The sequence below is a fragment of the Carya illinoinensis genome, chromosome 8, assembly GCF_018687715.1.
Source record: "Carya illinoinensis cultivar Pawnee chromosome 8, C.illinoinensisPawnee_v1, whole genome shotgun sequence".
Lineage (NCBI taxonomy): Eukaryota > Viridiplantae > Streptophyta > Magnoliopsida > Fagales > Juglandaceae > Carya > Carya illinoinensis.
The window spans coordinates 12,022,223-12,045,457 of NC_056759.1; the positions used below are offsets into that span (position 1 = coordinate 12,022,223).

At 35.9% G+C, this 23,235-nt stretch overlaps 1 protein-coding gene across 1 annotated transcript; it reads left to right on the forward strand.

Annotated features, from left to right (window-relative positions):
• The first annotated feature begins 713 nt into the window (after positions 1-713).
• Positions 714-2,748, forward strand: LOC122319366 (probable pectinesterase/pectinesterase inhibitor 7). Its single transcript, XM_043137407.1, has 2 exons — positions 714-1,716; positions 1,868-2,748. The coding sequence occupies exons 1-2, from the start codon at positions 714-716 to the stop codon at positions 2,557-2,559; spliced, it is 1,695 nt and encodes a 564-aa protein (XP_042993341.1). The 3' UTR covers positions 2,560-2,748.
• The last annotated feature ends 20,487 nt before the right edge of the window (positions 2,749-23,235 follow it).

Consider the following 23,235-nt stretch of genomic DNA (forward strand, 5'->3'; position numbering starts at 1 on the left):
TATCCCAAACTAAGATAGATTACGGCAAGAAAATTATTTATTTGAGACCATTTTTTTAACAAAATATCTATTTTCAGTTAAAATGAATCTATTTTCATCACAAATAATTCTTTTTTCTATAAAATATTGATTACAAATACATGTTTTTCCTATGAAAAAGTATAGTTGCAAGCATAATTGTGCACTAATCTGTACATTAATATGATGTGATTGGTCAAAAAGTAGATTTTATTGAAAACAATATTAATTTAAATTTTAAGTATGAATAAATCAGTATTAGTGTGCAGATTAGTGTGTGACTGTGCTTGTATGTAGCAAAACTCTTTTCCTATAGTGAATATAATATAAATCGAGACATTTTCTTTGGGACGATTTTATTCCTACTTGATAAGGATGTGCCTAATCGTTCCCCCATGTCGACCATTACATCAATATTAAGCAACATAATGAATATATATATAATTATATATATATATATATATATATATATATATATTTATCAAGTACTCAGCATAGAGCCCGGGAAAATAAAATGAAAACAAATTCCTCTACCACCCAAAAAGTTGACTTTCACAAAAACAATCCCCTTAAGACATTCCCCATCCGACGACCATATCATCGAGCTTGTTTATTGTCTCCCTCCGCTCCTATAAATTAAAGTCCAATGAACTTCTACACCAATACACATTCTTCGAACTGTCCCCTATACAACTATGGCGTCCAAGCTTTTCTCTCCCAAAACATTTTCAATACTTTTCATTCTCCTTCCCTTGGTAATTGCCACCCTGCAGCTATCCTTTGCAGATAGCTCTGATCCAACTGTTGCCGTCTCACCCGAAACCATTTGCAAGTCCACCCAGGATCCTTCTTATTGCAAATCTGTGCTCCCTAACCGCAATGCTAGTGTCTTCGACTATGGTCGATCTGTGATTTTAAAATCATTATTGCAAGCACGTAAATTTTCGAACACTGTGGATACGTATCTTCAAAGTAGATCCACTTTGTCCGTAACCACAGTACGTGCCCTTGAAGATTGCCAGCTGCTTGCTGGACTAAACGTGGATTGCCTTCAAGCTTCCTATGAAACTGTCAATAAAACCACTGTTTCTCTCCCTAGCTCCGAAGTGGATGATGTTCAAACCATGCTTAGTGCAGTTTTAACAAACCAGCAAACTTGTTTGGATGGTGTAGAAACCACGGCTTCAGACTCAAGCATAAAGAATGGTCTTTCAGGGAAACTCCTGAATGACACTAAGCTCCATGGCGTCTCTCTGGCCTTGTTCAGCAAGGGTTGGGTTCCTATCAAGAAGATAAGCTCTCAGCCAAAGAGGAAACATCCTAAGTTCAGAAATGGCCGCTTACCCTTAAAGATGTCCAGCCAGAAACGAGCAATTTATGAATCAGCAAGACGGAGAAAGCTTCTTCAGACAAGTGATGAGGTAGCTGTTACGGTTTATGACATTGTGGTAGTGAGCAAGGATGGAAGCGGAAATTTCACCGACATTACCTCTGCCGTTACTGCTGCTCCAAGCAACCTTAACGCCTCTGATGGATACTTTTTGATCTATGTCACGGCCGATGTTTACGAAGAGTATGTGTCCATTCCGAAGGGCAAGAGTTATTTGTTGATGATTGGAGATGGCATCAACCAGACTATTATCACAGGAAACCGAAGCGTTGACGATGGGTACACTACATTCAATTCTGCAACATTTGGTAAGGAATAACATCTCCCACACTTTAGGCAAATGCATGCCAAATTACATAATTCGATCGCATGCCATTGATCTGTAACGAGTTTAAATATTCAACATATATATTAAGTATTTTGAGCATGAACTAACCTAATTTCACATCAATATTGCAGCTGTGGTTGCACCAGGTTTCGTAGCCGTGAATATAACTTTCCGCAACACTGCTGGGGCAATCAAACACCAGGCGGTTGCACTACGAAGTGGTGCAGATCTGTCAACATTTTATAGCTGCAGCTTTGAAGGGTACCAGGACACATTATACACACATTCTTTTAGACAATTCTACAGGGAATGTGATATCTACGGGACGGTTGACTTCATATTTGGAAACGCTGCGGTTGTTCTCCAAAACTGCAACATATATCCTCGCCTTCCATTGTCAGGACAATTTAATACCATCACTGCTCAAGGTAGAACAGACCCAAATCAAAACACAGGCACTTCAATCCATAATGCTATAATTAAAGCAGCCGATGATTTGGCTGCAAATGGCGGTACTACTCAAACATACCTAGGGAGGCCATGGAAGCAGTACTCTACGACGGTTTTCATGCAATCTTTCATGGACAGTTTGATAAATCCTGCTGGCTGGCATGAATGGAGTGGAACTTTTGCACTGAGCACGTTGTATTATGCGGAGTATAATAATTCCGGACCTGGATCAGATACTACGAATAGAGTTACATGGGATGGTTACCATGTGATCGACGCCACTGATGCTGCTACCTTTACTGTGTCTACCTTCTTACAGGCTGATGATTGGCTGCCTCAAACAGGAGTGCCTTACACCGATGGCTTAATATGATCGACGTACGTTCGTTTTGTGTTATTAAAATATTGTTTTAACCGAGCAAAGAAATAAGAAGGGTGGTCATGTGTTGCCATAACCTATAGGCGGCCTGCTAGTGCATGCAGCTCGATTCTGCAGATTGATTTAAAGTACTATACAAAATTACTTTAAAATATATGGGATCGATGCAGCAAGCTGTTACAAGGTGGCCTAGTTATCTATAAAGCGTGTTATAAATGTCTACTTTGGCTTGTAGCTCAGTTGATTTGGCGATTTTCCAAATGCCAAACGTGGCTTCAACCAAGTTAAAATCTGGGTTGAATCGGGTTTGCAAGTTTGACTTTTATTAATTGTTCCCTTTTCCTTTTTTTTTTTTTAGTTTATATATATATATATATATATACTAGGTCGGAGCAACGTGCAAAGCACGTTTGCCTAATCAAGTAAGATAATATTTTGCACATAAAATATAATAAACCATTCAATTTTTTCAATTTTTAAAATAAAAATAATATTAAAAAATGATATTATAATAATATTTTATTCAATTTTCAACAAAACATCTCATTTTATCCTATTTCATCTAAACTACCTAATCAAACCAGACATAAAGTTTGTAGTAATTTAATTTTTTTAAAGATAGTTTAATAATCTAGTTCATTACCATCACATTACATAAAACATTTAAGATGGTTTTTTTCTTTTATAAAGTATTTGTTAAATAATACCTTAAAAAAAGTAAATGTTTTTTTTTTATATATATTTGAAGGAGTGGAGTTTCAAACTCCAACTTCTATTTTAAAAGAGAAATGATATTTGTATTCGTGGTTGTGCAAACATCGTGCAGTTTCTTTGAAAAAAATGAATTAATACGGGACTTACATTAAAAAAAATTAATTTTTTAATCGTGAATCTCATTATTTTTCAAAATAATTATGTGGCGTTTGCATATTTCACGACTGTATTACTAATTTTAAAAACTGTAAGTTATGCCAATCAAATCACATGTATTTGATAAAAAAAAAAATTATTGTTAAATAAAAACTGAGATGAACTTTTTATATAAGATTTTTTGTATTTATTAAATAAAAACTTTTTATTAGATCACTCTATTATATTCGTACATATTTTCATTCCTTTTAATTTCTTAAACAGTCGTAACAATTACAACATGTTCACTTGTCCTCAAAAGGACGATTAGACAAACTCATGTCTATCCATTTAGGTATTTAAAAAATAAAAATAAAACCATTGTCAGAAGGAGCTGAAAAAAGAAGACGCATATCTTCGGTTTTATTCAACATTTAATAACCTGTTAAAAACAGAGGAGAGAGGGATATTAATGAAAGAACTGCAAAAAAAATTTTCCCTTATCTCTCTCCCTCTGCAATTCAGTCGTATTTGACTCTCTTTCTTCAAAATTACAGGGTTAGGTTTCGTGAGCCTTGTCATTTGGCTTTGAGAAATGCCTTTTGCAAGCGCCGGATACAAGCGGCACGCAATTGGCCATTTAATAATATTTTTTTTAAATTCTCTCTCCTCTCTCTTTTGTTATCCCACCCGCCCAACTTTTCTCTCTCCCTTCCCCCCCCCCCAACTTTTCTCTCTCCCATCCCGCCCAACTTTTGGAAGTAATAGGCCATCTGGTTTTGCTTTTAGAAGTGATTGGTAATCGGACTTGTGCTCAAAACCTAGGCAGACATGTTGGTTTTGCAGTGGACGAGGTTTATGAGCTGAGAGTGGAGAGTGCGTGGTCTTTGGGGTCTGGTTGGTAAAAGTTCGGTGATTTGAAAATTTCTTCAAGTTATGAAACTCGGGGTTTGGCGTAAGATTGGAAATTAATCGCTGAGGTTGGATTACAGTTTAGCTTTTGAGTTAGAATTAAGTGGATTTTGTGAATTCATGAACGATTTCGAAATACGAGAGATTTAGATGGCAAGCACAGCGCCATCTCCGGATTCATCTCCCTCTACCGTGCCACCACCTTCTACCATTATATCTCCTTCCACCAGTTCCTATGGCTTTTTATGCTCTGTTTCAAGTTAGCTTTCCACTTCCACGTGTTTCAGGTTAGCAGCTGTTTTTTATTTTATGTGTGAAAGATCTGGAGAAGGATCAAAGTGGTAGGGGCCAGCTTCCTGTTCCTCCCTCTCTCTCTCATTAGCTGAGCAACTTTTATGTGGCCTTCACAGCTCGGGAATGGGTTTTCTAAGAAGGTTGAGGAAGGTTGAAGAGGACAAGGAGGTGAAGAATCTTCGTCGGTCGGTCATCATCGAAGATTGGATGGAGAGGCAGAGCATTCACAGCTCTGTGCTATTCAATTCAACCTCAAGCTCCTCTGAGTCTAGCTCTGGCGCAGGCTTCTCATCGTCCTCTGAGTCTAGCCCCGCTTGTCTGTTTTTATTTTTTTTATTCTTTTCGTACGGTCGTTTACACGCCGCTTGTATCTTGCGACTGTACCTAGCAGTTCTGGTTTTTATTTTTTTTATTCTTTTCGTACGGTCGTTTACACGCCGCTTGTATCTTGCGACTGTACCTAGCAGTTCTGTTTGGCTTTTCTTCAAAATAATCAGCGACATCCAAATGCACGGATGCGAGGACGGAAGGCAAGAAAAGAAACGCACGCTGGAGGGCTTACAAGAAGGGAAAAAATGGTGTAGGGGTGTTCTTCATTTTTCCTCTTGGGTTTTATTTTCAGGATGAAGATAAGCATATCTTGAGCTAATCTTCTTTCTTTCCCTCTCCCTGCCTATCTTGAGCTAATCTTCTTTCTTTCCCTCTCCCTGCCTATAAACCAAAATCCCAAAATCGGGAAGTGAATTGAAAAAATGTTGAATAGCACCCTATTTTTCTGTGCTTCCTCACACACATCTCCATCCATCGCCAACCACCGTCTACCAAACCAAAGATTTCCAGCGACACCCAAATGTACGAATGCGAGGACGAAAAGAAATACAAGCTGGAGGGTATACAAGAAAGGAAAAAATGGCTCTTGGGTTTTATTTTCGATACGAAGAGAAGAGATCAGAAGAATTAAAGAAGAGAGCAAATGAAGAGACAGAAGGAAATGAGTTTGGTTTTGGAGAGAGAAACGAATGAGAATATGCAGAAAAACATCGAACGTAAAGGTGAAAGAAATTAAAGAGAATAACTAAGATCGAAATTTACGATACAAACGGCGTTAAATATAATAATAAAGTAAACGGAAGACAACAAAATCTGTTAAAACAATAAAAATCCGTTTCATAGCCACTTTTTAAACTCAAGGAGCAATGTGCAAAGCACGTTTGTCTAATTTTATGAAATGATTATTTGTAAAAAATAATATATATTTTATAAAAATTATCGATGTCACTTAATAATTTAAAGCATATTGGAGAAAATAAAAAAATTAGTTTAAAATATCATAGAATCCAGTACATGTTTATAATATCCATAATTTTAGCAAAGATGTATACGAAAAATTTAATAAAAGTCTAACACAAACGGTAGTTCAAAATATGTGTCGTTTGATGTTTGTATTATTATTCATCAATTTATGTCATCCTGTAGACGATCAATAGAGATAACATTGAAATTCTTATTTTGCTGTTGGTTGAGTCGATCAGGGACAACATAAAGTTAAAACATAATCTTTTTATAAAATTTGTGGTATAATATTTTCTATATATAGCATATATATAAATCCTAAAATATATTTTGAAATTGTTGGCTGAATTTACTCTTTCTTGATTAGCTCAAAGATTACGGCCTTTGTCACGTACCCATCATAGCAAGCTCACGTGTGGAATATGACTTAGCAGAAGCTACGTCCTACTACCATGGGAAAAAAAACACTTTGATTAAACACATTTGTATTATATATTATATAAGATTTTTAAATTTGGAATACTCAATAATCTAAGTTAATGAAACGTATAATACACGTATATTATACTTAGGGATTTACGTCTTATGCACCTAATACATGTGTATATGTTAAGGAAAAAGAGAAAAATATAATAACTAATCTTTAATTACTTATTATTATATAAACTATTAAGTATTATAATTATTGTGATTAATAAACCATATAATAAGATTGAATCCTATCTCTCATAATATTTATGTCTTCATTTTATATGTCAAACCGTTAAAACAAACGGTGTTAACTTTAAAGGAAAAACAAGAAAAACCGTTAAAACAAGGTTTTCCGTTTCATACACACTTTTTATATATAGAAGATATGCCTTTATCACTTATTGTCGTATTTTAATTCCGTATTTATCTCATGAACAATGAATAGACCAAGCAAGCATGCCACGCCTAACCTCTCAAATAAAAATAAAATCAAGTGGGATTTTAAAACAATATTAATTATACACTAGAAGTACAATGGAAGATCTTCTCAGAGATAATGCACTCTCTATATATATATATTATCATGTGAACAGAACATTGAATATTGCCTCAAAAGGCCAAAGGCCAACGGCCTGATGGCATGAAGCCCCACCTCCAAAAGTGAGGTCTGGGGTTCGATCCCCTCCCCAAATCCCCATATCAAAAAAAAAAAAAAAAAAATATTGCCTCAAAAGCCTAAAATTTGTTCACATGATTAAGAGAAATGCTTAGATATCGTTAATAGTTCTCGAGCACATTTTTTTATATTGTTTTTTTATTTAATGATTAAGTAAGTATTATTTTTTTATTAGAATTATAAATTTTAATTTTTTGGAATAATTATAAATAGTTTAAAAATAAATATAAAATAAAAATTAGTCGAGACCGAGTCCGTGGCCGTAGAGTATCCACTCATCATTAAACTGCAATATGCCATGCATGGTCCACGTACACTTACAAAGAGTTCCTCGATATATAAATCTCGAATTAATGCATGGCAACAAGAACCTTCATCAGCTGAGCTGCTGAAGGTTGAAACAACGACACGCAAGATATTTTAGCTGTCCTTTTTTCGCTCTTTGATTGTCAGGAACCTCACAATCCCCATATTCTTTGCGCACGTCGCTTATCAATTAATATAGCATCAACGTGAGATTAATTAAATTAATCTTAACTAAAGTCTTTTTTGTTTTAAAGAAAATAACCGGCCAGCTCATGCTTTCCTAACACATCATATAATATTTTATCCAAAAAAAAAACACACATCATATAACATCTGATTCTCAAAATATTTCTCTCCTCTGTTTAAATATTACTTTTATTCTTATTATTTCTTTACTCTTAATTGTTTGGCCCCTGTCATGTGGAGTCTAATTCACTATAACAAATTTTGTTTATTGTGACGGACGAAACCATCATAAAAAATTAGAAAATTATCACAGAAATTTTTTGGTGACGGTTTGAAACCGACTCAAAAAAGACATCACAAAAAGTATTTTATGATGGTTTGTTGTGCGTACCATCACTAAAAGTTTTTTTTTTTTTTTTTTTTATGTAATTGTTGAAAGTTTGTCATGAGAGGTAACGTTCGAATGTGAAAAAATTTTGCGATAGTCAAATTCTATCATGAAAAGTATGTTCGAATATAGCAAAATAACGTTCAAATGTTTACCCGACCAATTAGCATTCGAACAATAAATATCTAACGTTTGATATTTTTCATTCGAACATTTCATTTTTACATTCAAATGTACACTTGTTTGAACATTTTTGATATGACGTTTGAATGTTGCATTCGCACATTATTAGACAATTGTTTGAACGTTAAAGTCTAAACTTTTAGATGGTTAATATATACATTCGAACATTAAGAAATTTCGTTCGATCATAACAGAATGAGTTCGATTGTTTGAGTATATACGTTTGAACATAATACCGTTCATTCAAACATATTTATTGCATGTTTGTATAATTATGTTCAAATGTTAATTTGAACGTAAAGTCATGTTCAAACGTTCTTAATTTACATTCGAGCATATTAATCAAAATTAATAAATTTATAAAATTTAAAAGTATACAAATTGTATCATATTACACCACAAATAGTATCATCTCATGAAAATGTTTTACAGAGTTGCAAAATTATAGGACAAAAGTTTTGAACAATGATAGTGTTTATTTCTTCTTCTTTCCTCGCCCACCGCGATCTTGCTACAGTGACGTAACATGTTCCATCTAGACCAGCATCTTCCTCTGTACTTTTTCTTGAACTTCAATGCATATTATTTCCTCCTGATCTCTTTGTCGTTCCTGCAAACACGTCTCTAAATCGGACTATCGTGATAAGAGAGTCTTCAACTCCTGCAGTCTCGAATTCATCTGCTCAATTTCTTGGCATGCGGCGTCCAAATCCTTGGTAAGATTATTAACTTCTGAAGTCGAGGCTGTCGAGGATGAACTGACACGCTTGAAAGAATATCGCAAACCTCTTACGAAACCAGACTTGGTCCTAAGGACCTGTGTAAGTATGTCGATGTCATTATGAAAAGATTCCTCAGAGGCCAACTACAGCTCAATCATTTTTTCCTACAATATTTAGGAAAAAAACATACAATAAGTAATATATAAAAAAATAGTAAGAAAACATAATATCCATTTACATGTTGGCATAATTTATTCACACAGGATATCCAATCATTTGGCAACATGATTAATCTACTCGTTGTGTGTATCAATATGAGTAGCAGCATAGACATAAATGAGAGAAAATTTTTAGAATCATCGCGTTTCTAACTAAGTCACAGCAATAATTTTAAAAAATCATATTAGTACTTAAATAAAGAATATGATAAAAATGACTGAATTTTAATAAGTAATTACCATTTTATTGGCAAGGTGTTGGAATGACCTTGAACCGATGCGATGGTGGATTGTTAAAGACATTCTATTCTGTGCATTGATAGAATTTAATTGCTGCAGGAGAAATTAACAATATCAAATATAATCTGTAAAACCAATGTAGATGTAAATAAGTTATAGGTGAAAAATCTAGAATATCTAATAATCTAGGCTTGCGAAAAGATCACAACACTTCTTCTAATTGTCTAAATTCAATTTTTGAAATTGGATTGAGCAGCCTCTTTCAACGTCTCAAATTTCTTGAAGTTCATGACATCGTCCCTTGTGATGCTGAAATAATATAGCCATCTACTCATTCACAGTTCGTACTTCCTCACTACAACCAAAATTTGGATCGAATTCACCCTAAAAAATGAATTATGTCAAAAATAGTATATTAAAACATCTCTAAAAATACTAAGGTTTAGAAATTCACCAGTATAAAACTCCGAATGTGATCTTTAACCTCATTTAGAACATCTTGCCAAGACCATACATAAAATGACGCATAGACTCGGATTGGTATTCCAACATTGGAGGAAAGTGATGCCGCACTATCATCTACACCCTCAGTGGAGTTATTGGCGATGTTGACCTTGATTTTCATGTACCTTCTATTTTTTTCTAGAGTGAAGCCACATGTTAAGCCACGACCGTGATGTGACAAGCCATCAGCTAATATATTTAAATTATTAAAACCAGTTTTCATAAGAATTTTCTTACTGGTAGGTATGGACTAGCCGTCTGCCTATTGTATATCAACTTGATCAAGAGTGAAGTCATCAGTTGGAGAGTCCTCAACTGATTTGGGACTTGGCAAAGGAGGCACATTTCTTCGTTATCATTTTAGTGGCATCCTTGAAATGCATTATTATTTTCAATGAACTAGCTTAGACATAATTATGAAAATGTAAGAGCCAAATCTATGTAAATAAAACATTTGGTATTTTTATTCTTCTTTTCCATATGTATATTCCATGCTTGTTTCAAAATCTCCTTCAATAATATCTTTGTAATCTCCTTCCTCATTATCATCGTCTTCTTTGTTTTTTACATCGACTTCTCTTCTGACTCTTCTTCTTATTTTGATTCTTTTGATTTGTCAAAATCTTCAACTGAATAATCATTTAATACGGATGGGTCGAGAGATACGAGTGGGACGTCATCTCTACATAAAGTCATTAGTTCAAGTGCACCAATTATGTTAACAAATAAATTAATACCCTCTCCATCTTCTTGGTAGGCCTCTATAATTGGATTATCATCTTCATCTCCATCATAATTGTGATTTATTATCAATCCTACATCATAAATATTTCGAGGAACAATTTTTTGTACAATTTATCTCTCTACTAGTTTTAACCCCTTTCATTGGATCAATCAAGTAATAAACTTGGGCCACTTGACAAACCAATACGAACGGATCATCTTCGTACCATTTACATGCAGTACAGACACTTGTAAACTGACTATTCCTATGTATCGATACCCAATCACCACCTAGATTCCACCAATCACATTTAAATACATATGTCACATTCCCGCCCAAGTACTTCATTCCGATAATGTCACGTATGACACCATAGTAGTCAATATCCTCTGTACCATGACTTCTTTCGATCAACACACCACAGTTTTGTATCTATTGATTATGTTCACAGTCCATAGTATGGAACCTATAACCTCGAACTATGCATACAGTGTATCAAAGTGCTCTGTTTGAAGGACCATGGGCCAATGCATGCAATTCCACATAAATTGGTTATGGATCATAAGCACGTTGTTTCAAAATTCTATTATATTGATTTTATTAAAAGTAAAAATGTGAAAAATATTGATGCTTTTTGTTAGTGGGTAGTCTAAATATTTTTTTAAATATTATGACTACTAATAAATATAGATTTTAACTTTTATGTGAAATTATGTTAATGAGATCAAATGGATTAGTTGAACCCATTTACATAAAATTAGTTAAAATGAGTCACGTTGTGTTGATCAATTTTTAATTAAGTATTAAACAGGTCAAAATGAGTAACACAACACGATCCATTATTTAAATAGGTCGTGTTAGGGTTTGAAAATTTGAAAAGTTTAGCTTAATTGGTCAGTTTTGGGTTGAACCATATAGCCGAATATTCATAACTTGACACGATACGAATACAATCTACGAACACGAATTACCACCCTTATTCCAACCCAGGTACAATACCAGTTTTCGGGTACAACTCGAGTACTTGGGTTCCAGGTTTCAAAAGATCATATTCTTCTAATGGGCACAACCAAAAGAGAGGAATTAGTGCATACAGCCCTATAGGCACAACCAAAATCGGTCGATGGCCATGACCTCGCTTCACACACAAAAGCGTATGAAAAGAGCCAGCAGGAGCTCTCTTGCTAGTCCTTTCTGGCATAGGTACACACCAAAGCTGGTAGGAAGGACCTCATGAGCCATCCACTATGAGTGATAACTAACTAGCTGGCTGAAACCAACATGGCAGGCACTAGGCCTGCCACACTGATAGAACAAAGAAAGATGATAGGATCTTTCCCATCATCTGCATCACGGGCAAGCATTGGCTCTCCCCTAAGCGCAAGCAAGGTAGACACTTAGCCCACCCACGCAAAAATTTTTAGGCTAATAATGATGCTGGTCCCGACCAATTGGCAAGCAAGGCACTAGCCCTTCTCGTGCAACAAGAATTACGTGATGTAATGTAGCTCGCCCACGAATGCAATCGAGGCCATATTTGGTTATGTAGTTGGACCAAATTCAAAATTTTTATTAGTCAGTAAGGAGAATATGTTGATATCATTGATAGAATCTTTCCATATTAAGAGCACAAAATCAACAATTCCTTGATTCTCGTAATTATCCCATATTTTTGTAATAAGCATATCATTTCCTTACATGCACAGTTTTCGTACAAAGTCTACCCTAGTGTAGCTATATATGTGTAATGACTCTTAATGTAAAAAGTAGATTCTTTGAATGAAAAGTTTGAATATTTTGTAAACTTGACATGGTGTCAGCCTAATCGATCGTCTCTCCATTGCCTTTATGGCTTCTTCCTCCAACCCTCCTTCCTCCTCTTACCTTCTTCACCCTTTAGATTCCCCTAGCGTTTTTCTAGTCTCTAGTCTCCTTATAGGAAATAACTTCTCCAAATGGCAAAAAGCTATGAGCCGAGCTCTAAACGCCAAAAATAAACTCAGTTTTGTTGATGGCTCTCTTTCCCCACCCGACACCAACTCAACAAATTATATCCAATGGAATCAAACCAAGGACATGGTCCTTACCTGGCTTCTAAACTCCATCAGTCCATCCATAGTAAATTCCCTTGAATTTCACACCGATCCTTGTGAAGTATGGCTTGACCTCCAATCTCATTTCTGCCATGGGAATAATGCTCGTATCTACCACCTCAAACGTGAACTATCATCCCTACACCAAAACACCCATTCTATTCATGAGTACTACAACTAGATTAAACAAGGGTTGAACTCAACCATTTATAAAAGAGTAATGACCTCAAAGACTTACAACAGTAAGCCAAGGATGAACGGGTTTACCAGTTCTTGCTTGGCCTTAATGATTGCTTCTCCCAACTGAGAACACAATTTTTAGCCATGGAGTCCCTTCCTCCCATCACAAAATTTGTTTCTATTCTGTTTCAGGAAGAGTAGCGACTTCTTCAAATTTAGCCACTACCAGACTCCCCAATCTTCACCTCTCATTCCACCAAACCTCCCTTTCGCTGCTCGAAGTGCGGCAAACTAGGCCACTTGCATGACTGCTACTGGCATATTGTGGGATACCCACTAGGCTGAGTCATGGAACCAGCCCAGGCCCTCCCTTCTCAATAAACCTCCCTCCACTTTCTTGCCAAGGGCCAACCAAGCGTCATCCTCCTCCCCCCATTGCCGGTGCCTAACTTGTCCCTAGATCTGTACCAAAAACTCCTCGACCTACTCAGTCTGAAGTCCTCCTCAGCCAACTTTGTGGGTAACGTCTCTACTTCTTTCTCTTTTGATAGCCGCCGTGCGTGGGTCACGAACAATGGTGCTAGTGACCACATGTGCCATGACCAAAGCCTTTCAATTTGGTGTCTCCCTCCCATATAAGTAACTCGTGAGACTACCCACTAGCCACACTCTTTGTAACGCCCGTCCTTGTGGTGGGTCTTTTTTTTTTTTTTTTTCATATCGATTTTGATAAAAACAGACGGGAATTATGATTCCTTTTCAATTCTCTTTTCCGTACATACCAGGATACAAAAGACTCCATGTTATAAATAAAATCTCATTTTTATCTGATTAAAGCTTTCAGCGGAAAACATTACATATCATAATTAAAGCTTTTAATGTGAAACATCTTGCCTAGGCCTTCGTGCTCTTCCCCTTGGGCTGTGCTTGTCCTGACCTGTCATGCTCATCTTGTGCCTAGGAGGGCACACATAAAAACTAAAGTGAGTCGATGACTCGTAAGCATTACTTCATACAGTCAAAATATAATAACATAGTTTTTCAGTCATGCAGTTATCATTCCATACATACATATCTTACGTAGCATGCATATGTCTTTCTCTTCGTTTGAAAACGTTTCGAGGTGGGGTTTTTATTTAAAACATGATTTCTTCTTTAAAACAGTTCCCCACGCATCGCTACCTTCATTACTTAAAGAATCTTTTCATGCATTTATATTTCTACATACATTCATGCATACATTCATCCATTAAATCATCTTTTCTTACTTACGTACATTCATGCATTCAGTTTGTTCATACATACATACATACATGCATCCATTCTTAACATGCATTCGTTCATTCTTATCACTTTCATGTGGCCATTGCACACTGTTACGCCCCGTGCGCTGGGGTTAGCGGTCTTTTGGACCTGATTCCACCTGTGGTCGCGGGTTGGAAATCCATTCAGTCAAGGTGCAGCACTGGGTGCACTACCAGTACTACTTACCTGGCATTGCAATCTGTCCATACTTTGATATCATTTCCAGTCCAGTCCATGTGGCCATTACGTATTTTCATACATCATACATTCAATCCGTTCATTTCTTTACAGTCCTTTCCTTTTTTATTCATATCGTTTAAAGCATAATTTTCTTTACTTTTCATAAAAGTTGCTTTAAAAGAAGTTTCGTTAAGAGGAGAACTGATTTTCTTTCTTTTCCATTAAAGTTGTTTTAGAAAGAGTTATTTTATTTTAGAAAAGATAGTTTTCTTTCTTTATCAAACCTTACAATCCTTATCAGTTCTAACGTCCTTTAAAACTTCATTTCGTTTCCTTTCATAAATATACATACAATACGTACTGTTGCCCATATAACTAACACAAGAGGGGGGGTGAATTGAGTTGTATAAAAAAAATAACAATTATAAATCAAATATATAATATAAAATATAAACAAAATATGAAATAACAATAAATATAAAGAGTAAGGGTAAGAGAGAAGCAAACTCAGTATGTTAACGAGGTTCGGCCCCACTGCCTACGTCCTCGCCTCAAGCTACCCCTTGAGGATTCCCAAATTCACTATTCAACCTCATTCAGGTGGAGATAGAAACCTATTACACCTTTGAACAATACCGCTACAAAGGATCCGTGTAGAACACCCTCTACACTTGCAATCACCTTACACGTGGTGATTCAACTATTCCCCGTGTAGAATACTTTCTACACACACAAGGGTTATACACACCCTTTTTCTGATACAAGAGCTGATAGTGGGTAGGTTATCAGAAAACACTCCTCAATGAGTGAAATAAGAACAATACAGCGCAAACTATATCTCTCAAAATGAACAAGGATTAAGGCTCAATGCTTAGAGAAGAGAGAATGAAAGCTTTGAATGAATGTTGTATGCTCTTGGTGTTGTGTATGTGAAGCTCTCAAATGATCTATTTATAGGCATATGAGACTTCATATTCAAATTTAAAAAGATTCACATGTCAAAGACAACATCATTCACTTTTTCAAAAAATTCAAATAAAAGGTTCTTTTTTTCAATTGTCAAAGACAACATCATTCATTTTTTCAAAGAATTCAAATAAAAGGTTCTTCTTTTTCAATTGTCAAAGACAACATCATTCACTTTTTCAAAGAATTCAAATAAAAGGTTCTTCTTTTTCAATTGTCAAAGACAACATCATTCACTTTTTCAAAAAAATCAAACCTAATCTTTTACTTTTGACATATGACAAAATGAGCACACTTTCATTTTCAAAAAATTCAAACCTAATCTTTTACTTTTTGTGTAAGTCTAAAAAAGTATCAATTACTTTTGAAAATATTCAAATAAAACATGCACATGTGAAAGATGACAATCAATCATCTTTAATATTTTCAAAATTCAACCCTTTAATTAAGGCATGCACATGCAAAAGATGACAATCAATCATCTTTCAAAATTTTCAAATTTAATTTTCAAAAATATTCATGCACATGTGGAAAATGTATTTTAATGCTTTATGATAAAATATTAATTTTGAGCATTAATCCTAATTTCGAATTTTGAAGAGATTTACAACATTACTCTATAATTTTAATGTGAACTTGTTCCCTTCTTGCTCATGCTTGTTTCCTTGATGTGCTTGACTCCATTGTGTAGACAACTTAAGCTTGAGACTTCTTTATTCTTTGAATTCATTTGTTATCATCAAAATCCATGTATAGATTTATAATCACATGAAACTTGAAACCTTGAGTTCAACACGTACTACTTATAGATCCATTCACATGCATACACGTACATACTTTGGGTGCATAAAAAGGAGCTGCCAAGGAAGGCCGCTACGTACTTATACTTGAAAACTTACGTTTTATTTTCTTTTTTTTTTACCGAAAAGCTTTTGTCTTCATTTCCATTTTTATAGAGAAAACTCTAGAAGAGTATGAACGTAACACTTACCTGGACTTCATGCCATACTCAATTCATGCAGTCCATTCATGTGCGTGTCAGATGGCAACCTACATGCATACACATAACTTTATGTCATCATCTATCTAATGCATAAGTAACTATTCTAGAAAATAGAACTATGCCTTGCTTGAAACACTCTCTATCCATCTCTGGGCTCTTACGTGCTATTTACTATGTTAAAACCTTCGAGGTCTTATTCCTTAAAGTGAACCTCTGTGATTCACCTTAGGGTTAAGACACTAAGACCTCCGTCTCGTTCTTCTATTTACACAATTCAACGCATGATTCTAACATATAGAGCCATGCGTCCCAATCTTAAACTATATACTCATCACTACTTTCTTCACGTATCCTAGCCCATGCTACATCTTTATTCTCATCCACTTAGGCTACATGAATTCAAGCCAACTCTGGGACTAAAATACCATGTAACTATGATCAAGACAGATTACTCATTACATATGATAAATCTGTCTTGTACACTCGTCTTGCCAGAGACACACGTATCTCATCTCCTTTTTTTCACCTAAGAGCAACTTATAATTCCAATAAACGCCTGCTTGTATAAACAAGCTCCAAACTCCAATACCAACTTATTAAGACCCGGTCGATAGGACTCTTCCTACTTCCCGGCTCTTTATAAGTTCATCCCAACACTTGATAAGAGAGGATTGCATCCATAAATGCACCTATGTTATGTCACGCAGCTCAAGACTAATCTCGAGTTACAATACGGGGCCCATTGTGCTTCTGCTGCACGCTCTGATACCTTTTTCGCCACTTCACACTTACTTTCAGCCACAAGTCAGTCTCAAGGCAACACCCGTTACCTTGGACTACAGGACACATCATTATTGCTTCGAGACACTGTTACACAGTTCCCGCCACTTGACAAGAGGACTGCATCCACAAATGTGCCTCTGTCACATTATGCAGCTCAGGGCACATTCCCAATTAACAAAACTATGCCCATCATGCTTCCGCTGCACTCTCTGATACTTTTCCACCGCTTCACATATAGCTTCAGCCATACTCCAGCCTCAAGGCAATACCCGTTACCTTGGACTATAGCCACATCACCATTGCTTCGGGACACTGTTACACAGTTCCCGACGCTACACCATACACTCCACGCTTTTCTGCTATGCCATCCAACCCTTTGTGACACGCCATCCAGTGTATCACGATCTCGTACAGAGTACACTCACATGAACTCTCTTCCATCTGCACTACAACACACATCACTACGATACACGCCTCATGGTGCATCGCTACGCGACACGGAGTACACGCCACGCGTACTCCTTTCGTTACAACACTCATCATCATGATGTACATCACACGGTGCATCGCCATACAACACGGAGTACACTCCACGTGCACTCCCTTCCTTCTACGCCACACATTACTACAGCACACGTCACACGGTGCGTCGCTGCATTACACAGAGTACGCTTCACGCGTACTCTCTTCACACTACACGCCGTATCACATCTGCCGCATCCATCTCACGCCCATACTTCACAGCATAGTCCACAATGCTACACAATCAAGCCCAACACTTCACAACTACATTTCGCTTCACAACTATGCAGCGAACTTCACAATTACTAATTACACAGTCTACAATCCAACCAATCAACTACTTTAAATGTAAATAACTAGAGATAGAGGGTTATACCATCGACGGGCTAACCCGTGCGTCGCTCGCTGCTCGTCACGATTAAGCGTCGGAGGAGCGTACGTGGCGGTAAACACCGCGTACGGTGGCTGTCCACCATGTAAAGTGGCAGTTCAGGCTTGAGGATAACTAGGCATGGCCTTGGAAAGGCTCATGATGGCTCGTGGTGGTCAAAGGTGGCGGAGCACGGCAGCATCATGCCGTGAACAGTAAATCTGAATGGTGGGTGTTTGCCTGAGGTGGATGAAAGCCATAGAACTTCATGGCAAGCTAGGGAAAGGTAGAGGAACATGTGGTGGAGCTGTGGTGGCGAGGTGGTGGCCATACGGTGGCTCACGGCGGCGGATCGGCCATTTGAAGCCATTTTCAGCCTTGAAGAGTGAGGGAGAGTGAGAGCTCTACATAGCTCCGTTGGCCATGAAATTTCTTGGGGAAGTTCATGGTGATGAGAGGAACAAAGTGGTGGTGCTGAAACACCATGGGTGGCCGTGGATGGTGGTGCACGGCGGTGCAACCGAACGTGTGTGTGTGGAGACCCATCGGAGAAAGAGGGAGAGTTCGGGGAAAAGAAAGACATGGGGAGGAAGCCCTTGACATGGTAGTTCCGTTGGTGGTGCTTGGTGGCCGTTTCGGCCGTGTATGGTGGTCCAAAGAGGTGGAAATGACCTTAAGACCCATTTCTTTGAAGGAGGAAAGAGAGAGATCGGGTTGCCTATTTAACTCACCACAGGTGAGGGTGTGGTCGCTGGTGATGGAGGATCACGCCGGTGTGGGAGGTGAGGCACGGCGGCTGGAGGTGGCGCCGGCTGAGAGCTTGGACCGAACGGACATGGAGGAAGGCTCACGTCGGGCATGAAGAGAAGGAGAGGAAAGAGAAAAGAGAAAGAAGAAAAAGGAAAAAGGAAAAACTGAAGGGAAAAGGATAGGGGCCTGGGTATTTAATTTCAGTCCTACGCTTCGGGATCCTCAAAAGGATCTAACGATGAGTTTAAACACTGATTTGAAAACGCGTAAGTGTTTTATTTAAAATAAAACACTTAGATAAAACACTAAGAGGAATTAAGATAGAATATTATTTTATAAACTAAGGTTTATAAAATAATATTTTCTTCATCATTATATAAAATGATAAAGTATCATTAATTAATCAAAGTGCATAAAATCATTTAAACAAAACACTGAGAGGAATTAAGATAGAATATTATTTTGTAAACTAAAGTTTATAAAATAATATTTCTTCATCATTATCTAAATTGATAATGTATCATTAACCACTCAAAGAGGATAAAACCATTTAATTTAAATAAGAGTTTTCAAAGTAAAGTTAAACCTCTTAATATTTTAAAACAACTAAAATATTTAATCTAAGTATTTATCCACAATTATAATATTTTCAGAGCTCATTAAAATATTATAATTGTGCTACTTTAAAAGCAAGCTTATCTAATAATACTGAAAATATCTTCTATAGATATTTTCCGAAAATATCTTCTATTTTCTATAGATATCTTCTATAGATATTTTCTATAGATATTTAAAATATTCGTAGGCATTAAAATATCTATCTTACTTTGAAATCCGCATAATAACTTTCAGAACACGCCATCTAGATACAACACGTGGGATAAGGCTCAGCACGTAGATCGAAATTTGGCACGTAGACCGAAACTCGACACGTGGAACGAGGCTCGGCACATACACTGAAGTTTGACACGTGGATCGAGGCTCATAAAAAGAAGAAGAAAGAAGGAGCGGATATTACACTCTTCAAATTGAAGATGTCGGCACATGTTGTTTGATCAAAACACTCACTTGCACAAAGTATATTATGTCCATCAATTCCAATTTAATCTCCTCTCCATTCCTCAACTTACTACTAATAATTCTTGTATTTTCTCTTTTTCTTCTACCAATTGTTTTTTTAGAACCCACACTCGATGAGGCTAATTGGAGCGAGTGAGCTTTGCAATGGGCTTTATGTGTACTGGCCTGTCATAACCCCACCCTATCAAGAGCGAGACCGTGATCCCATACATGTTCTTTTCCCTATTATAATTGTAAATTTATTTATAAATAAATGCCCATATTGTTATTAGTATTTTTTTTAAAAGATAATACGTGACAGGTTCGAACCCATCACGCATAAATTCTAATTTCTAACTAAAAGAAATATCTAATAGACATACCTTTAGATTCCTTTACAAAGGACTCTCAGAGTCCGTCATCCATTCATTTAACGTAACTACTTTAAACAAAAAGGGACTCAGTCCCTACCGTCCTTATAAAAGAAAACTAACTTAAAGCAAGAGGGGTTTCCATTACCCCACCATAAAATATACCTTATACCCGAAGGTATCTTGTCTAGAAGTTAACTCAATAAAACATCCTCATGTGGGGTCCAGTATCAAAACGTAAGAAACATATATCGTCATCAGAAAGAAACCAAACTACCTAGGGACTACTAAACGTCGGCTCCTCCCTCCTCAACAATACTCAGCTCCTCAGTAGATTTTTCTATACCTGGACGTTTAAAATACAAACACAAGGTGAGTCTAATACTCAGTAAGCAGTACACCATGCCGTTAACTTAATAAGCATATAGTATTTTCTTTTGAAAACATGCATCCATAAACCAATACTAATTCTGACAATACTTCCATGCATACGCTTTCTTTATAACTTCATGCATACGCTTACTTCTTACTACCATGCATATACTTACTCCATACTTTCATGCATAATCTTTAGTTCTTATTTTCATACATACTTATATAGCATATCTTCATGCATACACTTAATTTAATCTTTCACATTCTTTTGGCCAGCACATTATTACGCACCATGTATTAGGGTTAACGGTCCTATTGAACCTAGATTCCACCCGTGGCCACAAGTTAGGAACCCCTTTCTGTCAGGAAGCAGCACTGGGTGCACTACCAGTACTACTTACCCGGCATTGCAATCTGCCCATTTCTTTGGTACCCTTTCCCTTCATATGGCCATTACATATTTTCATACATTAATTCATTCCTTTTCTTTCCTTGAATTCAAACATTTTCAGTATCTTCCTTGGTCCGATGCATATGCATTTATTTTGAAAAATAGCATTTCATGTCATGCTTACATATAAATAGAACCTTAGTTATTTCAAGAAGTATGTATGAAAATTCCATGACTTAAAATCTACATGCATGCATTACCATATACACATACAAACAATTATAATCGATATGATACTTAATAGGGCTACCAAGAAAGACTTGTACATAATATAAGTTTATTTATTCTTTAATTAGAGGAACGTTTGGAAAGAGATAAAGATAGAGATATATTCTTGGCGTGGTTATAGCTACTTACCTTGATCCGCTGCAATCCCTTTAACTTCAGAAAATCCTAATCTAATAAATAACAGGTGTGTTAATACTCATCTAACATCCTTTAGACCTCCTTTTAACAATAACTAAAATATTATAAATCTAACGCCGTTTTTTACCATTAACGTTACTTCGAATAACTACCCTCTCGACTAATCCTTACAAGAGTAACATAAGAAGATAATTAACTTAGTTAACACAACATCAAAATAGCTCCATATATGCATTTAATCACTTAAAATATAACATAATTACATATATATAAAACAGAACATTAAAACAACCTCTCATATATATTTACACTTAAAACAGAACATAAACATGTATATATGCAAAACAAAATATTAAAACAACTTCTCATATATATTTACACTTAAAACAGAACGTAAACATGTATATATGCAAGACAAAATATTAAAACAGCCTCTCATATATATTTAAACTTAAAACAGAACATAAACATGTATATATGCAAAACATAATATTAAAACAGCCTCTCATATATATATATATATATAAGATGGTTGATGTATTTCAAAAAAAATCTATATATCACTTACACTAAAAAAAAATAAAAAATAAACCCTTACCCCAAATTTCTTCACTTCCTGAAAGATGAAAACACTTGGAAATTCTAACTATAAGAACCTCAAAGTGGTAAGGAAGTAGATATAGTGCACGGTTTGGAAAGATTTAACTTTCTTTATTTCTTTTGGGAGCTCACACGGTTTAGGTGATGGATAGAAGTCTTGGTTTTTGTCTTGAACTAGAAAGTGAAGGAAGAAGGAGAGGAATAATGTTGTACGATGGCTTGAAGAAGTGAGAAGACTTACAAGTCTTTTGGCCCTTTAACCAATGGAAGCTCGCTAAGAAATGAAAAGTGTTCAATGCTTATCTTCATAAGGCGCATGTTGGATGTCCTAGATTAAGCCTAAGAAGATAAATCTTACACCTACCTCAATCCAAGGGTGTAAGTTCAAAGGGGCCAATTCATAATTAATTCAAAGTGAAGGACTTAAAAAATAGTATATTAAGGATATAAAAAAAAATATGCTCTCATCTCATTTTAATAAATCACATAAAATAAAAACACACACACATCTTAAAATAAAATAAATTGAATTAATAAATTAATAAAATCTTTACATAAAAATATTTAACTTAAGGATTAAAATAAAATGACGTAAAGACTCACGTAGTAAGACTAGGGTATTACACGACCCAAGCCCATTATGGCACTCTTTGCACAAAATACTACTAATAAAGTCTCATGGCACCAACACCTAGGTCATCATTCCCACTAAAATATTCCTAATCTTTTCAATAATCCTTGAGTTCTTTCTGATTGTGATGTTTGTGCTCATTCTAAGTACATCAGTTTACCATTTTCTTCTCAAGTTAATAAAATTACTTTTACTTTTAATCATATTTTTTGCAATATGTGGGGTGGATATCATACTTCTTCACTTTGTGGTGCTTATTATTTTCTTACAATAGTTGATGATTTTCACACACTACTTGGATCTATCTCATGCATTATAAATCTGAAACTTATACTCATCTCATGCATTTTTTTGCACTTATCCAAAATCAGTTTAACACTATGATTAAAATAATTAGAACTGATAATGGAAAAAATGGCATCGCAGAACGTAAACATCGACATCTCCTAAATATTAGTCTAGTCTCCATTTTTAAGCTCGCTTACCTTTGAAATTTTGTGGTGAATATGCCCTCACTGTTGCCTATCTTATCAACCACACCCCAAGTTGTATTCTTGACAATAAATCCCCCTTTGAAATTCTCTTCAATATCCAACCCACCTATGATCATCTTCGTGTGTTCAACTGTGTTTGCTATGCTCAAACCCTCCATACCTCCCATGGCAAATTTTCTCCTCTCGCCTCTAAATGTGTCTTTCT

Coding starts and splice junctions, on each gene's coding strand:
- LOC122319366 (XM_043137407.1), top strand. CDS start 714: ATGGCGTCCAAGCTTTTCTCTCCCAAAACATTTTCAATACTTTTCATT. Junction 1,717..1,867: donor ATTCAATTCTGCAACATTTG/GTAAGGAATAAC, acceptor TCAATATTGCAG/CTGTGGTTGCACCAGGTTTC.